The 25,298-nt window shown below is 40.3% G+C and overlaps 1 protein-coding gene across 4 annotated transcripts in view; it reads right to left on the bottom strand.

Annotated features, from left to right (window-relative positions):
* Nucleotides 1-25,298, bottom strand: part of ubr3 (ubiquitin protein ligase E3 component n-recognin 3) — a 353,894-nt gene that overhangs the window by 226,743 nt on the left and 101,853 nt on the right. For all 4 annotated transcript variants that reach the window (XM_078552128.1, XM_078552129.1, XM_078552130.1 and 1 more), the window contains exons 18-19: nucleotides 17,874-18,015; nucleotides 1,607-1,703 (exon numbers count right to left, since the gene is read on the bottom strand). In XM_078552128.1, the coding sequence (XP_078408254.1) occupies nucleotides 1,607-1,703; nucleotides 17,874-18,015 (239 nt within the window). The remainder of the gene's footprint in view (nucleotides 1-1,606; nucleotides 1,704-17,873; nucleotides 18,016-25,298) is intronic.

The raw sequence follows: 25,298 nt of genomic DNA, 5'->3' as shown, positions 1-25,298 counted from the left end.
TGTATTTGGTTGCAATGTGATAGGAAGGCCCATGCTCTGAAAAAATGTCTTTGCAAATAACATGGATGCTGACATGAGCCCAAATTGGGAAATTACTGCAAATAATTTCTGGTACATTTTATCAAGGCAATTAATTTCTAATGCACTCCATCAACGGTTTCTTCAGAATAACCCTTAGACTCAAAATGTCTCAGGAGTTTCCAGTTCTAATAAGGACTAAGCGGTACAATCTTGAGTCTTTCCGGGCCTAAAGATGTCACTTTTATGCCATGTGAAAGCATTTGGTTCTGAACGTTGTGGGACAAAATTTCCTTACTATGGCCACTCTTCAGCTGTCCAGAGAAATTAATTTACCTGTGCTTTGGGGAGACCTTGTAAAAGAAGCTAAAACTTTCAATCACTTAGCAATGTCCTTGTTTGGGGACACAGGAGGCAACAGTTGCTAGAGCCATTTTCTTTGTTCTGATCTCTTCAATTCAGGCATGCTGTTCCTCTGCTATAGAAAGAGCTCTGCCAGATATAATTTTGTTCTGATAAAGTGCACACACCCAAAATGGCATAATTTGTCTCAACTCTTTATAAGTGTCAACTGACTGACCTGCTGTGTATTTCCAAATTTTAACGTCTTTATTTCAGCTTCACAAAATGCTGCTAAGATACTTACCAAGTGCCAATGAGCAGCACAATTGAACAGCTGAGAAATTCTGACTAGCAATTTTAATGGTTAATATACAATTGTTGATTTAACAACTATGCACCCAGTTGACTGTTTAGGTATTTTATAGTACTGAAGCTCATCTATCAGCTATTTAAACTTGCAGTCACTGATGCATGCTTATTTAATACAACTACACAGTGACAATTTACAGAGCAGCACTCTGCTCAAAGCATCAGTGTGGGATTAAATCAAGGATGATCTGTAAAAACTTTTTTTTAAAAAAGCGTAAAGTCAAGAGTAAAAGAAAGGTAGCTGATCAAAGGGCACTGAAAGGTGCTCTACAGTACAACAGCACAAAGGGGAAACTGTGCTCCCCTATCTTTTCAGGAATATGAGCACAACCAATTAGTATTGGTCACTACAAGCAATTTGAAAGGTACAGCATTCAATACAGAGCAGTTTTGCCACTAAAAATCTGACCCTTCCATCAACAAGATCACTGCAAACATAAGTACTACAAGCTTATTCTACAACTACAGAATTTGTTCTTTGAAACTTGGGTTATTACTGAAGAGAAAATTTTGAGCTACACAGATGAGGGTGAACTGCTTATAGCTCCATCACTAGTAATGATCGTTAAAGGAGTAATCTGAGACAATGAATTAAAACATTACTTCATATTGGCAAAAGTACAATCTGCTCTATAATTAGCATATTGCTATTAATAGATTATGTCATGCAGCAACATCTCTTCAGTATGCATAGAAAACATTTCATAATGTGAATACAGCGTTGATACAAAACTGGAAATATAAGCTTATTAAAAGAAAATTTATTAAAACTTTCAACCAGAAACAAAACATTGCAAAGAATGTTAGTGAAACTGGCTAACGCAGTTTATTGAAAGTTTCAGTTCTGAATATACAAGCAGATTTAAAAGATACTTACAATCCCATGTATCTATCCATTGCAGACTGAACATCTCTGCGATATACGGTTCTTAGAATCACCATAATAGGGTCAAACTCTTGATTCCAAATATCAGCTAATAAAAGGATGAAAACAAAAGTGCAGAGTTGCTAACTTGATTGCAGAACAGAATATATGGTACAATGTTTTAAATACATTAAACTCAAATACTTTTTAAAATAAGTGTACTTTTGTATATTATGTGCCACACCAATGAGGTATGAACAGGGACAACAGTAACAAGAACAGGTGCCTCACCACCATAACTTTCATTGTTCTTGAGAGCACAGGATGATCTAAAGAAATAGTGCTGGGGTACCAGTGGAACAAGTGAAGGTATCTATATCTCCGAACTTCTGTTTATTATATTATAAGACAATGCTGTCAGATAAAGAACTCTGCAGGTCAGGGCAACATGAAGCTTCAACTGTAGTATTCCATGTGACCTTTTCAGTCGCTACAGAAAAAAGAGTAGCTGTCTCTGCAGTGTATTTCTTGCATAAACATGGAATAAATCAAAGAATATTAACCAAAAAGTGCACAGAACATATCTCTGTTGAACTGATTGCTCCCTTCAAACAATCTTCCCTCAAGTAAACACAGTACAATGGAGCCGGGGGAGGAAAATGAAAAAACAATCCTTGAACAAATGTTTCCTTTAAATTGACCTTCCCATTAAGCAGATGTGTGCTACTGACAATTTTAATAAATACCGAAGAATAGACTAACTAGAGAGGACAGTGTGATGAGAAACAAAAGCTCTGGTATAGAATAACCTAGTCACTTGCACTTTCTATGCTGTGCATAATGATTTCATACAAAAACCCTTATTAAAAAAAGCTAGACTTGCACAATGCCATTTTGTACATAGTGTAAAGTACACCAAAAACAAAAGTGACTTCTTAAAAACATCTTATCCAATAAACTGTAAATAGCAAATCAGAATACTGTCGATAATCTGGTACACATTTAATAAAAAGCAGAAAAAAATTATTCTGCGCAACTATGTGCCAAAAAGTGTTTTTAAATGTATACTGTCAGGCAAAATATGTTCAAATGAATGGAAGACTTTTTTCAAACGGAAAAATACATCCTGGAGTTTGCATTGGTAACACTAGTTTACTGCATCAATCGAGACAGAATGCTTGCAGTAAATAATTTATCCATTTGTGAAGCTGACAACTGCATTTGTAGAAACAGAGCCAATGCCTATACAATTGCTTTCCTCCACTTGTCAAGTCATTAACTCTCCCTTTCCTGAAGGCAAGGATACAAAATCTCACAGTCCTTTCTGCTCATCAAAGTACCACACATCACATATAAATCTCAACACTTAATGTTTCTTAGCTATCCACCAAATGTCCATATTTCCTGCAAAGTTTTAATTCCCTAATACAAAAGCAAAATGTTGCAGATGCTAGAAATCTGAAATAAATACAGGTAATAGTGTTAATACTCTGCAGATCAAGCAGCATCTGTGAAGAGAGCAACAGAGTTAACATTTCAGGTCAATGACTTTCCATAAGTTTGTTTCTCTCTATCCACAGATGTTACCCAATCTGCTGAGCATTTTCACAATTTTCTGTTTTCATTTGTAATTCCCTACCTAGACTTGAAAACAAGATCATATAATAATTAAAACACCTTTTAACAACAGCAGCTAGTAAATAGTAATAAGCCACTGAATTTTCAAACCAATCTAGTTTGTATTTGGGGTTCACTGAAACATTTGGAACTGAAAGTACATACTGCCATCTTGTGCCTAAGTGATGAAAAGAATGCTATAGAAAGAAAATAAGTAGGTTTCTTTATGGAGGCAGTCAGGCAAATTTCACCCCTCAAACTGGGATTTTATTATAACTTAAGAAAAGCATTTTTCCAAATGCTGACAGCATTAGAAAAAAAAGTGACATCTTTAATCAATGAAACTGGTTGGTCATCTTCTTTGCTGTGAAACTGCAAAATAAATTAAACTGGCATTTAAAAAACACACGGGGCAGGATTTTCCACTTGACGTGCGGGCACATGCCCGAGCGTGAAATAGTGTGCGATGACATCGGGCGAGCATCCCAATGTCATCGCACACTCGTGTGATATTTCGGTCAGCGGGCATGCATGAGAGTCAACAGCACACCTGCTGACAATTAAGAGGCCTATTAAGGCCATTAATCAATTAATTTTAAGTACTATTTTTCGCTGCCTGTCTAGCCTGACGGTTGGGCGAATCGGCCAGGAGGCCTTTGGATTTTTTAGGAAACCTCAACCTAGGGCAGGGTGAGGTTTCCGACATTTTTTTAAATTAATGTTTTCACATAATTTTTATTATGTTTCTGTTCATGTGAGTGAGTCCTATGTGGGAACATTTTTTTTCCAATTTTCAAAATCTTTAATTTTGATTTTAGAATTTTTCAGCTCCGAGGCAGCTCAGGGAGCTTTCAGTGTGCACTCCCCTACATATGTGCAGACTTTTGCGCTCAGCCTCCTCCCGCCCCCACTCCAGCAGCGCTGAGCTTCTCAGCGCGCCTTTCACTATGGCTGGCCAATTAATTAGCCAGTCAGCGTGAAATCACAGTCGGGGGCCAATCGCAGGCAGTGGGCCATTTCCCAGCTGCCGTGCATACCTGATGACCTGAAAATCCAGCCCATGAAAAAGCACAGCCTTTTAAAAAAATTAGATTTAGGAAGGAAATATCATGCTAATCTAAGCTGTCAGTTACAACAGGCAAGGTAAAGGCATTTAACATTCATAGGAACATAGGAGTCGGAGTAGGGGTAGTAGGCCATTCAGCCCCTCAAGCCTGCTCAAGGATTCAACTAGATCAAGGCTTATCGTCCACCTCAAGGCCATTTTCCTACACTATGCCCATATCCCTTGATGTCATTAGTATCTAGAAATCTATCTATCTCTGTCTTGAACATACTCAATGACTCAGCTTCCACAGCCCTCTGGGGTAGAGAATTCCAAAGATTCGCCACTCTCAGTGAAGAAATCCTGCTCGCCTCAGTCCTAATGGCTTGCTATTTATTGTGAGACGCTGACCCCTGGTTTCAGAGCCTCAGAACATCCTTTCTGCGTCTATCCTGTTAAGAATTTTGTAAGTTTCAATGAGATCACCTCTCATTCTTCTAAACTCTAAAGAATACTGGCCCAGTCTCCTCCATCTCTCCTCATAGGTCAGTCCTGCCATCCCAGGAATTAGTCTGGCGAACCTCCAATTCACTCCCTCTATGGTAAGTATATCCTTCTTTGGGTAAGTGGCTTATGAACAAGGACACAGAGGTCCCTTTGGATATCAACACTTCCCAATATCTCACTATTTAAGAAATACTCTGCACCTCTGTTCCTCCTACTAAAGTAGATAACTTCACTTATCCACATTATATTCAATCTGCCATGTTATTGACCACTCACTAAACCCAAAAATAAAATCAATAAAATAATTTCATATTTGATTTTAAGAAAGTTTCTAACAATGATCCACACTGGTGATTAATTTCTATGATAGGGTGCCGTGGAGTAGAGAGGAAAGCACTAGGTAAGCTTAAAAACATTAAGCGATGTTAAATCTCTTGTTAAATGTTAAACAGATAGCAATCATAACCAACAAATTTAAACAGCTCAGGCAATAATGCAAGAATTAGTGATATCAATGTTTTTCTGAATCCTGTGATACCAGTTTCCTTTTTTAAATATATGTACATAAACTTATCCATTTTGATCAATATCCTTCTTCTCATAATCTTCTACTAGAAAAGGACATTAGTTGGCTGGAATCTTTCCTTGTATTTTTATTTAGGATTTATTTTCTTGCACAACTTATATGATACCAACAATTAGGTGCAAGCAAGCTTTTAAAAATTCAAACCATTCTACTCTTTAGCCAGACATCTTGAAAGCTCATCTTTAAAAGCAGAATTTAGGATTCGGTAGACTCTTTCAAGCTGTAGAGCATAACCTTTTCCTTAAAAACTTTTAAAAATGTAGAATAATGAATACAGCTCACCCAACTGTGTAATCATATGGAATTGCTAACCACCAAGGCTAGCCTCTTGTGCTTCTCCACTCTCTTTATCCCACCATTAGTAGCCATGCCTACAGCCAATTAATCGCTAATGCCTGGAATTCTCTTTCCAAATGTCTCTCATCGCTCTTCCTTTATGACCCTCTTTAAAACCTATCTTCCTGACCGAAGCTTTTATTCATCCCTCCTAGTATCTCTTTCTTTGGCTCAGTGTTGATTTTCGTCTGATCAAGCTTCCGTGAGGTGCCTTGGGATGATTTTATAATAAGAGTGCTGTAGAATTGCAAGTTTTTATTGTTGTAAGATGATTTGCTGAGTTCAATGCACAAATGCTTCGATCAAAATTCATTAGACAATTCTAGTTCTAGCCCACCTCAATTGTGTTTTAATGTTTCACAACATCCAACGAGCAGATAAAGCATATTACTGTATTGCTATACAAGGTACACAACATTATTTGTTCTAAGCAAATGTTCCTGTGTACTTCAGATAGAATGTTACACAAACAGTATCCCATGTATGTAGAAGCTGCTAAAAAGTATACCTGTAAGGCAGCCTTAATCCTTCACAGACATCAAAACACAATTGAGATGGGCTTGAATTTGAATTGTCTAATGAATTTAGATCAAACTATTAGTGCATTGAACTCAACAAATCATCTTTCAATAAAAACTTGCAATTCTATAGTACCCTTATCAGAAACAATCATCCCAAGGCACTTCACAGAAGCTTGATCAGATGAAAATCACCACTGAGCCAAAGAAGAAGATGCTAGGAGGGGTGAATAAAAGCTTCAGTCAGGAAGATAGGTTTTAAAGAGGGTCATAAAGGAAGAGCTGTGAGAGAGATTTAGAAAGAGAATTCTAGGCATTAGCAATTAATTGGCTGTAGGCATGGCTACTAATGGTGGGATAAAGGGAGTGGAGAAGCACAAGAGGCTAGCCTTGGCAGTTAGTAATTCCATACAATTACACAGCAATATACAGCACAAACATGACACCTGGCCCACAGATTTATGTTGATGTATATGGGCCACATGTTCCTCCTCCCACCTTACTTCACCTCACCTTATCAATACATCCCTTTAATCTTTTCTCCTTCACATACTTATCTAGTTTCACCTTGAGCACCTATGCTATTTGCTCCATATAGCATTGAGCTCCACATTCTATGGTAACGAGTTCCACATTCTAACCACACTCCTGGTTACGTTTCTTCTGAATTCCTTATTGGATTTATTAACTCTATTTATCGTCACTAGCTTTGGACTGTCCCACGGGTGGGATCTTTTCTACATCTACCCCATCAAATATCTTCATAATTTTAAAGACATCAGATAGGAAAGGCAAGGGGAAGGACATGTAGGGATTTCAACAAAGTTCAAGGAAGAGAATGTTAAATTGGAGCTGAGGTTTAATGGAAGGTGGAAGATGGGAAGTTAACCAGGTGAGCACTGGAATAGGCAGAAGTGTGGATGAGGGAGGGGCAAGTCAGTGGTCTGTGTGTTGGGAACGAATATGTAGTCTCTCATGATTAGATTGTCTGCCTTCCCAGGCTTGTATTCTCCGTTGGATAAACCTGCAAATATCCGTTTAATCTCACGGTATTTTCCAGTGAGCCCACTATAAACTAGTGAACCAGAAGCTGGACTAATCCCACCGTGACACTTTGAGAATTTAATTCAGTCTAAAACATCTGGAAACAAAAAGCCGGTATCTGTAAAACCGTCAGACCATGAAGCTGCCAGATTGTTGTAAAAATTCAACTGGTCCATTATTGTCCTTCCCTGGCCTATATTACTCTAGTCCCACACCAATGTGATTTTGTCCTAGCAAGCTACTCAGTTGTATCAAACTGCTAACATGCAGTCTTTCAAAAAGACAGCCCACGAGCACCTTCTCAATGGTTTGGAGATTAGTAATAGGCAATTAATACTGACCTCATCAGTGGCACCCATATTCAAAGAAATAATTTTTTTAAAAATCTGTTGTGCAGGTTACCCTCAGAAAGCACATCAAGTTAACTATATAATGTAAGTGGGAACCATCTACCCAAAATAGTATCAGTACCACCCAAGGCAAATAACAGCAGGCTATGAAGGGACAATAAAGATCATCCATGTTACATTGGAAATCCATCCTCTTCAGCCCCGGTCAGTATGAACCCCTGAAATTGGAGAGTTCCAAGGGAATGTTTGATCTTTCTAGACCAGCAGTTCCCAAAATGTGGATCACAATCCCTATTAAGATTGCAGAAATAGCAAATAGGGTCGCGAGAAATAAAATCATATTAATCTCATATGGTCTTCAAAATATGGTAAAGAATTGCAAGACAAAGCACAAGATGTGGTACAATAGATACTACCTTTAGAGTTGGAATCAAGCCCCAATTGTATTTCTTATTGATGACTGTTACCAATACAACAAACCCATGCAGTCAATGCATTGATTTCTGGGAAATGCACTTTTTTCTGGTTTCATCTGCAAATGGACATCTTTCAAAAGTCATGCCTATGCAACTAGTGTAAATGAGAAGAGTCGTTTTGATAATTAACAGCAACAGTTTCTAACACCATAGACAAATTTTTATGCAGAGCTTCTCGCTCCAGAAGTGAGCCATCCGATTACATTGTAAATGTAAAGAATAAAATGAGAAAGTAAGAAAAGTATTCATAAATACTATGGTGCTTTCCTTGAATATGGGTTTACTTGTGATTTTGCCAATATGCTTCATTTGTCTCAACATGCTGTTTGGTGAACATGTGAAGGAAAGTTAACTTAATCGACAATTGGAAGCTGTTCATGAGGAAATCACAATAATTTTTTCAGCATCTGAACAGTAGCTTTCACAGCAACAAGTTTAGTTTAAGAGGTCCTTAACAGTCTCCAAACAAGCTGAAAGAGCAATTTTTGAGGTGAGATACCTGATTTGCACAGGCAAAGGAAACTCACATGATTGTGGGAACTTTATTTTAACTATATTGATTGCAGCAGGTAAAATCAATGTGTGGGGAGGCAGAGACAAATAAACTTACCACTGTACCTCTCTCAAACAACACCATGAAGTGAAGAATTGAGGCAACAGCAGCTAATCAGGAAACCACGCGTGGAGCGCCCGAAATGCTCACCTGCTTTTGCTCTTCAAATTGATGTGAGCACCGAGGAGCATGATGCTTACACATTGGCTTTTGTGTGCTACATATGGGAGAATAGTATTCTTGAAAACATTCTGTTCCGTCTCCCATTTCCTGAACATTCAACAGCACATGCAATATTCAGTGTTTTACAGGGGTACACGGAGGACAAAAAATGCTTCTGTGGGGTGACATGGTTGGATTTTGTACTAATGGTTTTCCCATTATATGGCAGGCCACAACCTGCATACCTTTGCGAGGAGAGTTGCTCTGTCTGATATTTGGACTCTCTGCATGCTGCACAGAGAATCTAAAGAACTGAGCAACTAAAGAGCTGAGCACAGAGTTAAGTCAAGAATTGCAGCGGGTCACATCAATTCATCATCAATATCAATCAGAGTGCTCTGCTCCTTGGCTCATAGTAGTCTTTCCATCTCTAAGTTGTGCCATTCTTTTCATTTGCTAACACCTTACTTCAATTTTTACACCATCTAGCATTGATATTCTCTTCCTTCCTCTGCCTCCTTTCCCTTGAAATCTTCCCTCCATTATAACATCTCTCACTAGTTGGTTTCCTCTTAAGATGAGTGGCTCTCAGGCTCTCTGTCTTTTCCTAATTATGTTCAGCAAATTTCTTTGTTTGTTCACTCTCCTCAGCAGTTCATCATTTGTTACTTCTTTTTCCAGCAGATCCTTTCCATTCTCCGCCAAATCCACATTGCAAAGCCGTTTAACAAGTTGGTCTCCTCCTTCCAGAAGGTTCAAGTCTCACGTCCATACCAAACAATACTCCAAATCAAGCTCTTTACAAGTTGCTTCCTGAGTTGAGTTTTATTCAGCTTTCTAGTTGGCAACCGTCTCTTCTTACCAAATGTGGCCTTTCCCATTGCTATCTTTGTTCTTACTTCTTTGTTGCATCTGCCCTCTACAGATATTATGCTTCCTAAATATTTGAGTTCTTGCACCTGTACTAGTTCCATTCGGTCTATGGATACATAAACGACATTAAACCATGCCTACTTCATGCACATCTGTCTGCAAAACTCTATGAAGACATGGGATCTGATCATGATGTCCTGTTATTTCACACCGAGGTCCACTGGCTATCAAGAGAAAGGGTACTGCAAAGGATTTTTTTTGAACTGAAGAATCACCTGCTTGCATTTGCAATAACTGCAAAAAAGAGTTCATTGATTTTCTCTTATGTCAGATATATTTGGGAAATTAAATGAACGGATTGCAAATACGTAGGAAAGGACACAAACATTCTTCACCCGAGTGATAGAATCGCCATGAAGAAACTTGCATTTTGGAAGAGCATGAAGTTGAACTACGACTCCTTCCACAACTTTCGAAGGTTCTGTCCGATGAAATAAAAATCAGTGTTCCAATCATGTAACAAAGAGACCATCTCAGTTGCCTGGAGGCGCACGTTGAATCCTTTTCCCAATTTAGATGTGACACAGTTCAATTTGGTCTAAAACTTCTTTCAATGTCAGCTTGACATGGGTTTGCTCACAGCTGAAACTGAACAACTTATTGAAATTTCATGTTTTTCCCAAAAGCAGATCACAAGTTCCAGAGTTTCTCTGACAGGATTACGAAGACTCACTATCCTGGCATTGCAACAGGCGTATTAAAAGTCATGGTTCCTTTTTCCAGGATGTATTTGTGTGAAGTTAGATTTACCACAGTAAATGATCAACCCTGTATGTCACACTGAAGATTAGACATACAGTAACAACCCCACAATCAGATTTTTTGAGTAACTGTGTCACCCATGTGTCTCATTATGCTTGGTGAGTACATAAAATAAGGACATTTTTACAAATATTATGATCACTGTGGAAACCAATAAATCAGAAGAACCAAATTTACCAAACAACACTAACAAGACTAATAGATAAGATTTCACTTTTTACAACTTTCACTTTAACAACTGAACCAAAATCAACGTGAAAGAAACAAGAACAGACAAACTGCGGTCAATATAAACTATAAGTTACACATTAAATAGCAGATACAAGGATAGATCTCAGAGGTTTATTGGGCAGCCCACTTTGCATATATGGCACTAATTTCAGTCACAAAGTCCTTCAAAGCTATGACCATAAGACATAGGAGCAGAAATTAGGCCATTCGGCCCATCGAGTCTGCTCCGCCATTCAATCATGGCTGATAAGTTTCTCAACCCCATTCTCCCGCCTTCTCCCCGTAACCTTTGATCCCCTTACCAATCAAGAACCTATCTATCTCAGTCTTAAGTACACTCAATGACCTGGCCTCCACAGCCTTCTGTGGCAATGAATTCCATAGATTCACCACTCTCTGGCTAAAGAAGTTTCTCCTCATCTCTGTTCTAAAAGGTCGTCCCTTTACTCTGAGGCTGTGCCCTCAGGTCCTAGTCTCTCCTACTAATGGAAACATCTTGCCCACGTCCACTCTATCCAGGCCTTTCAGTATTCGGTAAGTTTCAATCAGATCCCCCCTCATCCTTCTAAACTCCATCGAGTATAAACCCAGAGTCCTCAAACGTTCCACATATGTTAAGCCTTTCATTCCTGGGATCATTCTCGTGAACCTCCTCTGGACCCTCTCCAGGGCCAGCACATCCTTCCTGAGATACGGGGCCCAAAATTGCTCACAATATTCTAAATGTGGTCTGACCAGAGCCTTATAAAGCCTCAGCAGCAAATCCCTGCTTTTATATTCTAGTCCTCTCAAAATAAATGCCAACATTGCATTTGCCTTCCTAACTACCAACTCAACCTGCAAGTTAACCTTAAGAGAATCCTGGACTAGGACTCCCAAGTCCCTTTGCACTCCAGATTTCTGAATTCTTTCCCCATTTAGAAAATAGTCTATGCCTCTATTCTTCCTACCAAAGTGCATGACCTCACACTTCCCCACGTTGTATTCCATCTGCCACTTCTTTGCCCATTCTCCTAACCTGTCCAAATCCTTCTGCAGCCTCCCCACCTCCTCAATACTACCTGTCCCTCCACCTACCTTTGTATCATCTGCAAACTTAGCCAGGATGCCTTCAGTTCCTTCATCTAGATCATTAATGTATAAAGTAAAAAGTTGTGGTCCCAACACTGACCCCTGCCGAACTCCACTAGTCACCGGCCGCCATCCTGAGAAGGACCCCCTTATCCCCACTCTCTGCCTCCTGCCAGACAGCCAATATTCTATCCATGCTAGTACCTTGCCTCTAACACCATGGGCTCTTATCTTACTGAGTAGCCTCCTGTGCGGCACCTTGTCAAAGGCCTTCTGGAAGTCCAAGTAGATAACATCCATTGGCTCTCCCTTGTCTAACCTACTCATTATCTCCTCAAAGAATTCTAACAGATTTGTCAGGCATGACCTCCCCTTGATGAAACCATGCTGACTTTGCCCGATTTTACCATGCACTTCCAAGTATTCTGAAATCTCATCCTTAATAATGGACTCTAAAATCTTACCAACGACCGAGGTCAGGCTAATCGGCCTGTAATTTCCCGTCTTTTGCCTCACTCCCTTCTTAAACAGGGGGGTTACATTAGCAATTTTCCAGTCCTCTGGGACCCTCCCTGACTCCAGTGATTCCTGAAAGATCACCACTAACGCCTCCACAACAAAAACAGAATTACCTGGAAAAACTCAGCAGGTCTGGCAGCATCGGTGGAGAAGAAAAGAGTCGACGTTTCGAGTCCACATGACCCTTCAACAGAACAAGTTTTTGTTTTGGATTTCCAGCATCCGCAGCAGCTTTTTGTTTTTACTAACGCCTCCACTATCTCTTCAGCTATCTCCTTCAGAACTCTGGGGTGTAATCCATCTGGTCCAGGTGATTTATCCACCTTCAGACCTTTCAGTTTTCCTAGCACCTTCTCCTTGGTAATGGCCACCATACTCACCTCTGCCCCCCGACTCTCTTGAACTTTGGGGATGTCACTCATGTCTTCCACTGTGAAGACTGACGCAAAGTACCTATTCAGTTCCTCCGTCATTTCTTTGTTCCCCACTACTACTTCTCCAGCGTCATTTTCCAGCGGCCCAATGTCCACTTTTGCCTCTCTCTTATCCTTTATATATCTAAAAAAAACTCTTGCGATCTTCTTTTATATTACTGGCTAGTTTACCCTCATATTTAATCTTCTCCCTCCTTATTTCTTTTTTAGTTGTCCTCTGTTGGTCTTTGTAGGCTTCCCAATCCCCTGGTTTCCCACTGCTCTTTGCCGCATTGTATGCTTTCTCTTTAGCTTTTATGCTGTCCCTGACTTCCCTCGTCAGCCATGGTTGCCTCGTCCTCCCTTTAGTATGCTTCTTCTTCCTAGGGATGAATTTTTGCTGTGTCTCCCAAATTACTCCCAGAAACTCCTGCCATTGCTGTTCCACTGTCTTTCCTGCTAGGCTCATCTCCCAGTCAATTCTGGCCTGCTCCTCCCTCATGCCTCTGTAATTGCCTTTATTCAACTGTAATACCGTTACATCCGATTCCAGCTTTTTCCTCTCAAATTGCAGGGTAAATTCTATCATATTATAGTCACTTCCTCCTAAGGGTTCCTTCACCTTAAGCTCCCTTATCAAATCTGCCTCATTACACATCACTAAATCTAGAATTGCCTGTTCCCTAGTGGGCTCCACCACAAGCTGCTCCAAAAAGTCGTCTCGGAGACATTCCACAAATTCCTTTTCTTGGGATCCACTACCAACCTGATTTTCCCAGTCTACCTGCATATTGAAATCCTCCATGATCACTGTAACCTTGCCTTTCTGACACACCTTTTCTATCTCCTGGTGTATCTTGTGCCACACATCCTGACTACTGTTCGGAGGCCTGTACATAACTCCCATTATGGTTTTTATACCTTTGCAGTTGCTCAACTCTACCCACACAGATTCTACATCATCTGACCCTATATCATTTCTTGCTATCGATTTAATTTCATTTCTTACTAACAAAGCAACCCCACCCCCTCTGCCAACCTGCCTATCTTTTTGATAGGATGTATATCCTTGGATATTTAGCTCCCAGTCCTGATCCCCTTGCAGCCAATGCTCCGTGATGCCCACCACATCATACCTGCCAATTTCAATCTGCGCCACAAGCTCATTGACCTTATTTCGTATACTGCGAATTTCCTCAGGTGGAATTCCAGATCCTCTTTCCCCCCCCCAGGATTTAGCCACCAATCCTCATCCAACAAGCAGCACCCAGCCAACCCAAATTCCACAAGTATGGTCTTCAACAAAATGGCACACATCTGCAGAACCTCCTCAGCTCTGCTCACGACAGTCTTGATGACGTGGATCCACCCGAACCATTTTTATCCAAACCCTCAGTAACGACCCTGTGCATTGTATGGCCAGTGGCTGGTCAATCAGTTCCTTTAAAATAGCTGAAATAGTAGCAGTAACCTTATTTGCTTTTATCCCCAATCCCAGATCCAGGCTTCTGTTTTCCTTCAACCAACCTCCTCTGCACCACTGAGTCTTCTGAGCTTGGATGGCTCTGTATCTTTTATCTGGTTTCAACCAGCTTCAGATTCAGTTTCTATTTCAGTTTCCCTGAAGATTCAGTTTTTCTTTCAGTCTGGCCAAAAAATTGCAAGCTTCAACACTAGGATCAATGCACCTAGCAGAACATTCAACATGTCATCTGTTCAGGCAACAGCTCGCATATGGTCCCTCAATAGTCCTGCAAATCACAGATTCTAAGACACAGACATACTTTAAAAACAGGTTTTCAGGTTTATATGATATATTATATGTTGATCTATAATAAATAAGCTTTAATATTTATATACTGAGTATTAGCATGCTGCCTTATTGTTTTGTTTTTATTGGCATCTCATGTTAATTTTAAGTGTTAAAATGGGTCACTTTGGGAAATAGTTTGGAAAGCACTGTTCTAGATTACACCTTAACATTAGCCCATACCAGGGCATCCTGACTGGGGGAAGATAGCGGCATAGCGGTAATGTCACTGAACTGGTAGTCCAGAGGCCCAGGCTAATGCTCTGAGGGCATGGGTTCAAATCCCACCGGGAAGCTGGTGGAATTTAAATTCAATTAATAAAAAAATCTGAAATTGAAAGCTTGAAAAAATCTGGAATTGAAAGCTTGTCTCAGTAGAGGTGGCCATGAAACTATCATTGCATGCCGTAAAAAACAGTCTGGTTCATTAACGTACTTTAGGGAAGGAAATCTGTCATCCTTACCTTGTCTGGTCTATATTCGACTCCAGACCGACAGCAATGTGGTTGACTCTTAGCTGCCTTCTGAAATGGCCTAGCAAGGACAATTAGCAATAGGCAACAAATGCTGGCCCTGTCAATGATACCCAAATCCCATGAAAGAAAAATTTTAAAAATCTGATGTCGTGGGTTGCAAATAGTAAGATGGACAAGCCAGAGGTCAAATCATAGGAACATAGGAAGACAGAAACAGCTGTAGGCCATTCAGCCCATCGAGCCTGCTCCGTCATTCAACACAATCATGGTTAATCATCACTTAGAACCACAGAAAAGTTACAGCACAAAAAGAGGCCATTCAGCCCATCATGTCGGTGCCAGCCAGAAAAAGAAACTAGTTGCTCATTTTAATCCCACTCTCCAGCACCTGGTCCTTAGCCTTGCAGGTTACAGCGCTTCAGATGCAGATTCAAGTACCTTTTAAATGAGTTGAGTGTTTCAGCCTCAACCACCAATTTAGGCATTGAATTCCAGACACCCACCACCCTCTGGGTGAAAACATTGTTCCTCATGTCCTCTCTATCTACCAATCACTTTGAAACTGTGCCCCCTGGTAACTGACCCCTCAGCTAGGGGAAACAAGTCTTTACTGTCTACCCTATCTAGGCCCCTCATAATTTTGTACACTTCAATTAGGTCACCTCTCAACCTCCAATGTGGACATGCACTCCAAGGTCTCTCAATTCTTCAACCCCTCTCACTAACTTCCTGTTTATTGAGTATTCCCTTGCTTTATTTGTCCTCCCCAAATGCATTACCTCAACTTTTCTGGATTGAATTCCATTTGCCACTTCTCTGCCTACTCAACCAAACCATTGATATAATTCTGGAGACAACAGCTATCCTCTTCACCATCAATCACACAGCCAATTTTTGTCATCTGCAAATTTCTCAATCATAACTCCCACATTTATGTCCAAATCATTAATACATACAACAAAACAGCAAGGCCATAACACTCAGCCCTGTGGAACATCATTCGAAACAGTTTTCCATTCGCAAAAACATCCATCGACCATTACCCTTTGAATCCAAAATTGGCTCAGCGATTGGAAACAACTTGCCACCTTCCATTGTATCTCATGGGATCTCACTTTTTTGACCAGTCTGCCGTGTAGGACCTTGTCAAATGCCTTACTAAAATCCATGTAAATAATGCTTCAATGACTACCCCACTACCACCACCCCCCCGCCCCCCCCCACACTATCCCCATATCCCTTTATGTCATTGACATTTAGAAATCTGTCAATCTCTGCTTTAAAAATACTCAATGACTGAGCTTCCACAGCCATTTGAGGTAGAGGATTCCAAAGGTTCACAACCCTCTGAGTAAATAAATTTCTCCTCATTTCGGTCCTAAGTGGCTTGACCCTCATTGCGAAATTGTGTTCCCTTTTTCTAGACACCTCAGCCAGGGGAAACATTTTATCTGCATCGACCCTGTCTATCCTTTTAAGTATCGTGTAGGTTTCAATGAGATCACCTTTCCCCAATCTCTCTTCATAGGACAGTCCTGCCAACCCGGGAACAAGTCTGGTGAATCTTCAATGCACTCCCTCTATGGCAATATCCTTCCTAAAGTAAGGGAACCAAAACTGCACACAGTACTCCTCCAGGTATGGTCTAACCAAGGTTCTAGGTTCATTTTGAAAATCAACTTGCCCACATCCATAACTGAAGTCTCAGTACCAAAACTGGTCTCTAACTGATGTGGTCAGAGATGACAGCATGGCCTGGATCTGAGCCAGAACCAGTGCAATCAACTCCCAAGTAATACTGGACAGAGTTTAAGGGGATAAGTCCTGTTGATCCAAAAAAATTGTGGCACCATGCGTGCAACCTTTCTTAGATGCTACTGGACACTTAAATTATTTAGAGTGAAGGTCTTTAGAACATTGAGTGTCTTATGGATGCAAAAATTGAAACAGTTAGTGCCAGGCATCCTCCCTAACTGGAGTCAATTGGAGCATTTTGAATTAGCACATACTGAAACCATCAACTATGTTCAAAGCTGCTGCAAATGTTTATTGTTGAAAGTTGTGATAAAGATCATTTCTATAAATCTAATAAAAACAGCAGAAAAAATATTGGAAAGGTAACAGCACAAACCAAGCAAGATGCTCCTGGTCTATATTGCTCACCTATTCATCGGGTGAACTTGCTGAGCCAAAGTTGGCTTCTATTCACCTTTTTGTTTTCTCTACATTTTTCTTGATCTTTTACCTCCCCTCTTCCCATTCTTGCTTTATCCCCCCTCAATAAAGCAACAAAGTCGACCACAGAATAAAGAAAATGAGTGTCTCTAGAGACTTGTTCTAGAATTGAAAGTACTTGAGCCAACATCTGATAGTTAGATCTAGCAGTAACATTGGAGAATTACTACAAGGTGGGGAAAAAAGTCAATGAACTCCTAATAGAATTTTAATTCACAACAAAACTGGCCCACTGCCTGGTGAAAAGCAAAGGCAAAAGTCACAATGCAAAATTGAGAGATCATCTCTAACACAAGAACAAAACAAATTTGACAAATGACACAGATATGAACTATATCCACCTTAACAAAAATTAGGAAAACAAAAGTAGTAATTCAGGTTAGGAATGTGTGCAGTGTATAAATTTTCTTTAAAAAATGATAGAAAGTCACAAAAATAATTTGTGTTCAATGGTAATTTTCTCTGTTGAAGACCACAAGAGATCTAATTTATGAGCAGCAAAGTAGTTGAGAAGAATTTGTAAATTTTCCAAAAAGTTCAATACTTATTTAAAATTTTGCAAGTCATATTTTAAGACAATTTCCTAAAATATCTGTCAAGTTTCAGATCAAACAACTATTAATATAAAGACATACCTTTAGGTGTGTACATCCCCTGCTGCATGGAACCTCCCGGCTCGAAGACTGGAGCTTTAAAATCAGCTACAGCAGAAAGCATGGTTTCGAAATAGTAGCTACCTGGAATAATCCCACTCTTTGGGTTGGGGTTTTCAGGGATGTACAAATTTAGTTAAGAAAAATGACTCCTAAGAGTAAACAAAAAATGTGAAAATATTCAAGTTTCAACAAGCTACATTCCTAGCAGAAATAAAACAATCAGTAAATAACTTAGGTTTTGAATAAGTGAGCACACATCTAACTTTTGAAAATAAGCCCATTCGTGTTCGAGTGAGCTTGAATGAATGCTCCTTCCAATTATGTATCCATTCTTCCCTCTTTCTTACTTTGCCTCCCCAAACAAGAAGACATCAGCTTTGAGAATGGCCTAAATTTTGATGCCAGGATAACTGCAATTTAAAGTACAAGCTGTGTATCTAATTCCCCAGCTCTTCAGTCAACTAAATGGAAGAAAGGATTTCTTTAGCTTCTAGAAATTTCTAGTTTTACAAAATTATATGAAAAGCTGGAGGATGAATTTCAAAAGCTTTACTGAGGTAAAATGCATAGGTTGTTTTGAAAGAGAGAGAAAGAAATAAGCGCTCTGATCACATCACATATCTGTTATAGCTTTAACATTCTGCTCCATAAACTTTAGAAAGTGAAAGAGAATGTAACAGACAAAGATACAAACACATACAGAGAGAGAGAGAGAGAGAAAAGAGAGGGAGGGGAAACAGATGGAATGAGCAAGATAAAATGAATGAGACACAGGGAAAAAAGGCAGAGTGAAATTCAGCCACAAATGTTCAAAATGAAAAAACAGAAAATAAGAGGGAGATAAAGGGAAAGCAAGAGATAAAAGAAACATAAGACAAAAAGATATTGGGAGGCACAATGAAATAAACCACATGTGCCCAGAGAAAATAAACAGCAGAACAAAAATCAAAAGCAACAATTAGATATTCAGTCTACAGTCAAATTTTTGCATTCCCCCAAAGTGATAGTTTTTTTTAAAAAATAGCTCTTTGAGAGCCTGTTTAATAATGCATTTCATTAATACCAGAGGCATACAGAGGGATATGGGCTGCCGCAAAACCATGATGCAGGGGTCGTCAGTGGGTCAGAGCTACAAACCTCACAATTACTAAACAGGGTTATAAACACAGGAAGAAGGGGAGGAAAAGTTGAGCCAAGGAGGTAGGTCCAAGCACTAAACACAAGGCCAGGCCAGAAGTTGAGCAGAGGGAGGGACGCCTCTACTTGAAGACTAGGATCAGGCTGCTATAACTACATCAGGAGTAAGGAGACTTTTCAAGTGCCATGAAAATTAAGTGGAAAGCACAAAATAAGGTTCAAAAACACCCAAAAGTTTTTTTTATAAGCCTAAAATTGAAAAGATAATAGCTGATGTTTTGAGGTGCTTTATACATAGCACCTCCTAGTGGCTGCACAGCCTTATATCTCAGTAATATTTGGTGGCCTTAGAAGTCATACAAAATTCACAACACAGGCAGCAAGGACAATATGGACAGGGAACGTGCACTATTCGCAATATTTTTATGTTAACTTTCACAAGCATTGTATATACATTCCCGTTAAGTGCCACAGAAAAATGGCTCTTTTTCCTAAAGTTGAAAATTCAGTTTTAAAAACCCTTCTGCACCAATGTTTTGATTGTCAATGAAGTATCTGCTATCAAAGACTGGAACTACTAAATCAATGTACTTTTGAACTTACTTGTGGTATATTTATCAAATTTTCCATTTATTAAAAATTTTCTAAGTCAGCAAACTCAACAATATTGCACCTATTGCTTTAAGATAGAAAAAAGAGAAAGGGACTGCAGCAGAACTAGTGGGGAGGAATGTCTGACAGCAAAAACAAAACAGGGTTTAGGAGAAAGCTGTTAGGAGACATAGAGCATAACAAAAAAAAAGTCATGGTGAACCTTCATAAAACATTGGTGCATCTTCAACTGGAGTATTATGCCCACTTCCGGGCACCACATTTTATGAAGGATGCAAAGACTGTGGAGAGAATGCAGAAAAGATTTATGAGAATGGTAGGCTTCATTTACGTGGATAGGTTGCAGAAACTAGGGCTGTTCTTCTTGGAGAAGTGAAGATTAAGACAGGGTAAACAACTCTGGGGGAAAAGAATTAAGGAACACTTTGCCAGAGGAAACAGAGGTGGGGTTTTTTGCTGTTGAGGAGCAGGGCAACAGCAGGAGTTGGGATGATGGCTGCTGTTGAGTTTCAAGGAACGAGGGGTTGTGTAACCTGACCAGAGGCGTGTGTGTGTGTGTGTGTGTGTGTGTGTGTGGGGGGGGGGGGGGGTGTGCTGCTGCTGAAATGTCAGGGGCAAGGAGAGTGCCGTCAGCCCTCCCGACACCTTTTCTGCTGCCCGGATCCCACAAAGTTCAGGGTTGCCCCCAGGCCCCTCCACCACCTCTCCTTCCTTTCCCCCCACCCCTCCTCAGTCTGGCAGATACCCCCCTGGCCCTGTATTGTTCCCAATCCCACTGGACTCAGGGCTGAGAAGACCACTGTTGCTGCCAAACCCGACTTTGGAAGCCCACACCCAGGATGTGGGACAGGATGGCAAATTCCAGGACAGTCCCAGAAAATCCATGAAGGTTGGTCATCCTGGATTAAGAGATTTCATAAGGGGTCTGGACTGAGTAAACAGGGAGAAACTGTTTCCAATTGCCAAAGGGTCAAGAACCACAGGATACCAATTTAAGCTGATTGGCAAAGAAATCCACGGTAACATGAGGAAAAACTTTATTTTATACAGCAAATCATTAGGATCTGGCATGCACGGCCTGACAACGTGAAGACGACTGTTTCAATTGTGGCTTTCAAAAAGGAATTAGATAATTAATTGAAGAGAAAAAATTTACAGAGCGATGGGGAAAAGGCACAGGAGCGGAACTAGCCGAATGCCCTTGCAGAGTCAGCGAAGACACAATGGGTCAAATGGCCTCCTTCTGTGCTGTAACCTCATAATCATAGAATGGTTACAGCACAATGAGACACCACAGATGGGGTGAGTTAGGGTCTGATGTTCTAAAACAGGCTAAGGTAATTCATTCCATTCCATTGGTGCCCACTCTCCCACAAGACTGCCATTTTCTGCACCAAACAATCATGCCACATTCCAACAGCATCCAATGCTCTCATACTCTGCCCCCTGCCACGTCCCACATCCCCTTTAGTCTACCTAGCTCCTATGGCCCCTATCCTTCCCATTTCCAGATTCAAGGAGCTTCTCCATTCTCAAACACTACACTACATTCATAATTCCCCTCCAATTCCAGGATGGCCATCAATGGCCCCAGTTCTTGAAGTTTCTCTCTCCAGTATTGTCACAAATTTACACTTTTATAGTAGATACCCTCTCTGGTTCAACATCACTAGCCACTTCCATAAGCAGATCTTTCATGCCCTACAACCTGCAAAACATCTTTCCTGCCCAAGATCTAGTTAAACAATTGTGTGGCAGGGATTGTAACACTAACAATAAATGTAATGGATACTATAATCTTGCATGCAATGTTATATGCATTCAGTTCACCTTTGAAAAGATAAGAGAAGACCCTTCAATTTAGACGAGGTCAACCTCAAACCAACAAACTTGTTTACCATAAATATATGAATCAACAGAATACAATTTTTTTTACTCAGTGTACAAAAAGTTATGGGCTGAATTTATTTTACAACTTCACAAAAGTAAAATGCTGCACATGCTGGAAATCTGAAATGAAAACAAACTGCAGGAAATATTCTGCAGGTCAAGCAGCATCCGTGGAGAGAGAAACAATTAACATTTCAGGTCAATAACCTTGCATCAGAACTGGAAAACATTAGAGATGTAACAGGTTTTCAAGCGAAGAGAGGTAGGGGATGGCGGGGGGAGGGGGTTGGTGAGAGGGGAAGAAAGGAAAAAGAGGGGATTGTTATAGAGTGGAAAGCAGAAGTGATTAGGGGAAGCGGGGGGTTTGTGAGAGGAGAAGAAAGGAAAATAGGGGATTGTTATAGAGTGGAAAGCAGAAGTGATTAAATGACAAAAGGGCATTAAAAGGGCATAAAAGGTGCCGGGGGGGAAAAAAAAGAGTGGGGTCATGGTACAAGTAAAGAAATAAAATATGGAGTCTGAAGAAGCAAAAAAATTACAAGTGCTGAATCATTGTCAGCAATTGCTCTCCGAAAAAAAAGGGAACGGTTTTATGATTCAATTGCCCCACCAGCTGTTGTTTTGCATGCCTTTTAGAATTGAGTCACTCCTGGCTTCCAACTTATCACAGACCTTTCATCTGGTTCTGCCCTCCTCCTCACTTTTGCCTACTTCTGTACTTGCTGAAAACCTGATACATCTTCAAACTTTTTCTAGTTCTGATGAGAGGTCATGGACCTGAAATGTTAACTTTGTCTCTCCACAGACAATCCATGACCTGCAGAGTATTTCCAGCATCTTCTAGTTTTATTTTACAATATATTGGCCTTCACCTTTAATCTTACGAGTCATGCCCAAGTCTAGGGGCCTCACAGTCTCCTTCACTGACTAAAAGGAAAGCAAGGCTCCTCTGTCTCTCTGGCTATTAGACAGAGCACCCTAGACTGACGTCTCCAGAGACAAAAAGGCTAACTGTATGCAACCTTGGGTCATATTTGACCCGAGTTGAGTTTCCAACAACATATTTGCATCTTCACCAAGACCGCCTATTTCCACCTCTGTAACATCGCCTAACTCCGCCGTCTCAGCTCATCCGCTCCTGTAAATCTCTGTACCTTTCATCCCAGTATCTTTGCAGTGCAGGAGACCATTCAGCCCATTGAGTCTGCACTGGTTCTCAAACAGCATTCCACCTAGTCCCACTCCCCTGCCTTAAACCCATAACCTTGAATATTCTCTCTTTCCAGGTAGAAATCCATTTCCCTTTTGAATATCTCGATCGAACCTGCCTCCACCCACCCTTTCAGGAAGATTGTTCTAGACTCCAACCACCCTCTGAGTGAAAACATTTTTCCTCACATCATATTTACTCTTTCTGCCAATTATTTTGAATCTGTGCCCTCTAGTTCTTGATGTTCTCTTGAGTGGGAACAGTTTCACTCAATTTTCTCTGTCCATACCCCTCAGGATCTTGAATACCTCTACCAAGTCTCCTCTCAGCCTTCTTTTCTCCAGGGAAAAAAGGGTCCCAACCTCTCCAATCTATCCTCATAGCTACAGTTCTTTATCCCTGGAATCATTCTTGCGAGTCTCCTCTGTACGCACTCCAATACCTTCACATCCTTCCTCAAGTATGGTGCCCAGAACTGGGCGCAGTACTTTTGAAGTTCAAGACTATCCCCATCACAGTTGATAGAGTTTCCAATCTTCGTATCATCTGCAAATTTTGAAATCATACCCTGCACACCAGTCTAGGTCATTAATACATATCAGAAAGAGCAAGGGATCCAACACTGATCCCTGGGGAACTCCAATACAAACCTTTCTCCAATCTGAAAAACAACCATTTATCACTGGTCTTTCTTTCCTGTCACTCAGTCAATTTCTTATCCAAGTGCCTACTTTGCCTTTTATTCCATGACCTAGAATTTTGCTCACAAGTCTGTTGTGTGGCACTGGATCAAATACCTTTTGAAAATCCATATACAGAACAACACAGTGTCTCTCTTATCAACCTTCTCTGTTACCTGCTCAAAAAACTCCAGCAAGTTAGTTAAACACGATTTTCCCTCAATGAATCTATGCTGGCTTCCCTTAATTATCCTGCACTTGTCTAAGTGATTATTGATTTTATCCCGTACTATAGTTTCCATAAGTTTCCCTACCAGAGATCAAACTGACTGGTCTGTAGTTGCCAGCTTTATCCTTGCACCCCTTTTTGAACAAGGCTGTAACATTCACAATTCTCTAGTTTTCAATGCACCTCCCGTGTTTAAGGAAGAATGGGAGATTATCACTGGAGCCTCTGCAATTTCCACACTAATTTTCCTCAGTATCCTTGGATGTATCTCATCTGGCCCTGGTACCATATTTATTTTAAGTAAAGATAGCCTTTTCAACGCCTCTTCCTCTCAATTGTAAGCTCTTCTAGTGTACCAGTTACCTCCTCTACCACCTCGGCCTGGGTAGCATCTTCTTCCTTTGTAAAAGCAGATGTAAAGTACTCATTCAACACTATCATTTAATCCATGCCTCTGTTACCTCCATGCTTGACTATTCCAATGCACACACGGCCAACCTCCCATATTTTATCCTCCATAAACTTGAGGTAATTCAAAACTCTGCTGCTCGTGTCCTTACACGCATCTTGTCCCATTTATCCATCACCCCATGCTCACGGATTAAGCAAAGTCTTGATTTTAAAATTTTCATCCTTGTTGTCAAACTTCTCCATGACCTTGTCCTTCCCAATCTCTATAATCCCCTTCAGCCCCACAACAAGGATATCTGTACAAATCTAATCCTGGTCTCGAGAACTGCTCATTTTAATTGCTTTACCTTTGGTGGCCATGCCTTCAGCTGCCTCAACCCTAAGCTCTGGAATTCTTTTCCTAAATCTCACTGCCTCACTTTCCTCCTTTAAGTCATTTCTTAAAACCTCCCTCTTAGTCAAATGCTTGGTCAATCTGTCCTTTCAGATGCGCTTAATGAGTCCCAAGGTCTCAAAACTTGCACAATAGGCTAGAGTACAAATTTTTGATACCAAATGATCTGGTAATCCAACTATTCTAATCAACATTTTGGATGGCTCGAGTCTCAATTTATGAACAGAACTCGGTTTGAAAATATAAATTAAACTAAAAATCCCTTCTGGGCCAAATATGTAAAAATATCAAAATGTTACAGATGTCTTATGACAGGGGCATTATACTAAGTAGAGCATAAGATATTGCACAATACAGTGGCGTTGCTCAAGGCCAAAAACTGCACTTTTCTCTTCCTTCATCAAAGAGACTGTGCTGCGTCATCAGATGTACCATCCGTCAGAGAAGGCATTAAACTGGGATCCCATGTACCTGTTCTGGTGGTTCAGTAGCACATTAAAAATCCTACGGCACTACTTGAAGGTCATCGAGGTGCTCTCTCAGTATCCTGATTAACATTCTGACCACTATCGATATGATCAAAAATAATGTAATATATCCCACTGTGTGGATAACACAAAATAATACTGTTTGCCTGCATTATGGTTAATGCACTCAAAAAATAATTAATTATGTGCAAGGGATTTTGAAATATTTCAACATAGTAAGGCACGATATAAATGCAAAAGCAAAATGCTACCGATGCAGGAAACCTGAAATGAAAACAAAAAATGTTGGAAATACTTGGTAGGTCTGGCAACTTCTGTACAGACAGAAACCAAGATAACTTTTCAGCTCTGTG

This window comes from Cetorhinus maximus, chromosome 11 (assembly GCF_964194155.1).
Source record: "Cetorhinus maximus chromosome 11, sCetMax3.hap1.1, whole genome shotgun sequence".
Lineage (NCBI taxonomy): Eukaryota > Metazoa > Chordata > Chondrichthyes > Lamniformes > Cetorhinidae > Cetorhinus > Cetorhinus maximus.
The sequence above is the reverse complement of the archived record's forward strand: the minus strand, read 5'-3'. Positions and strand labels throughout refer to the sequence as shown.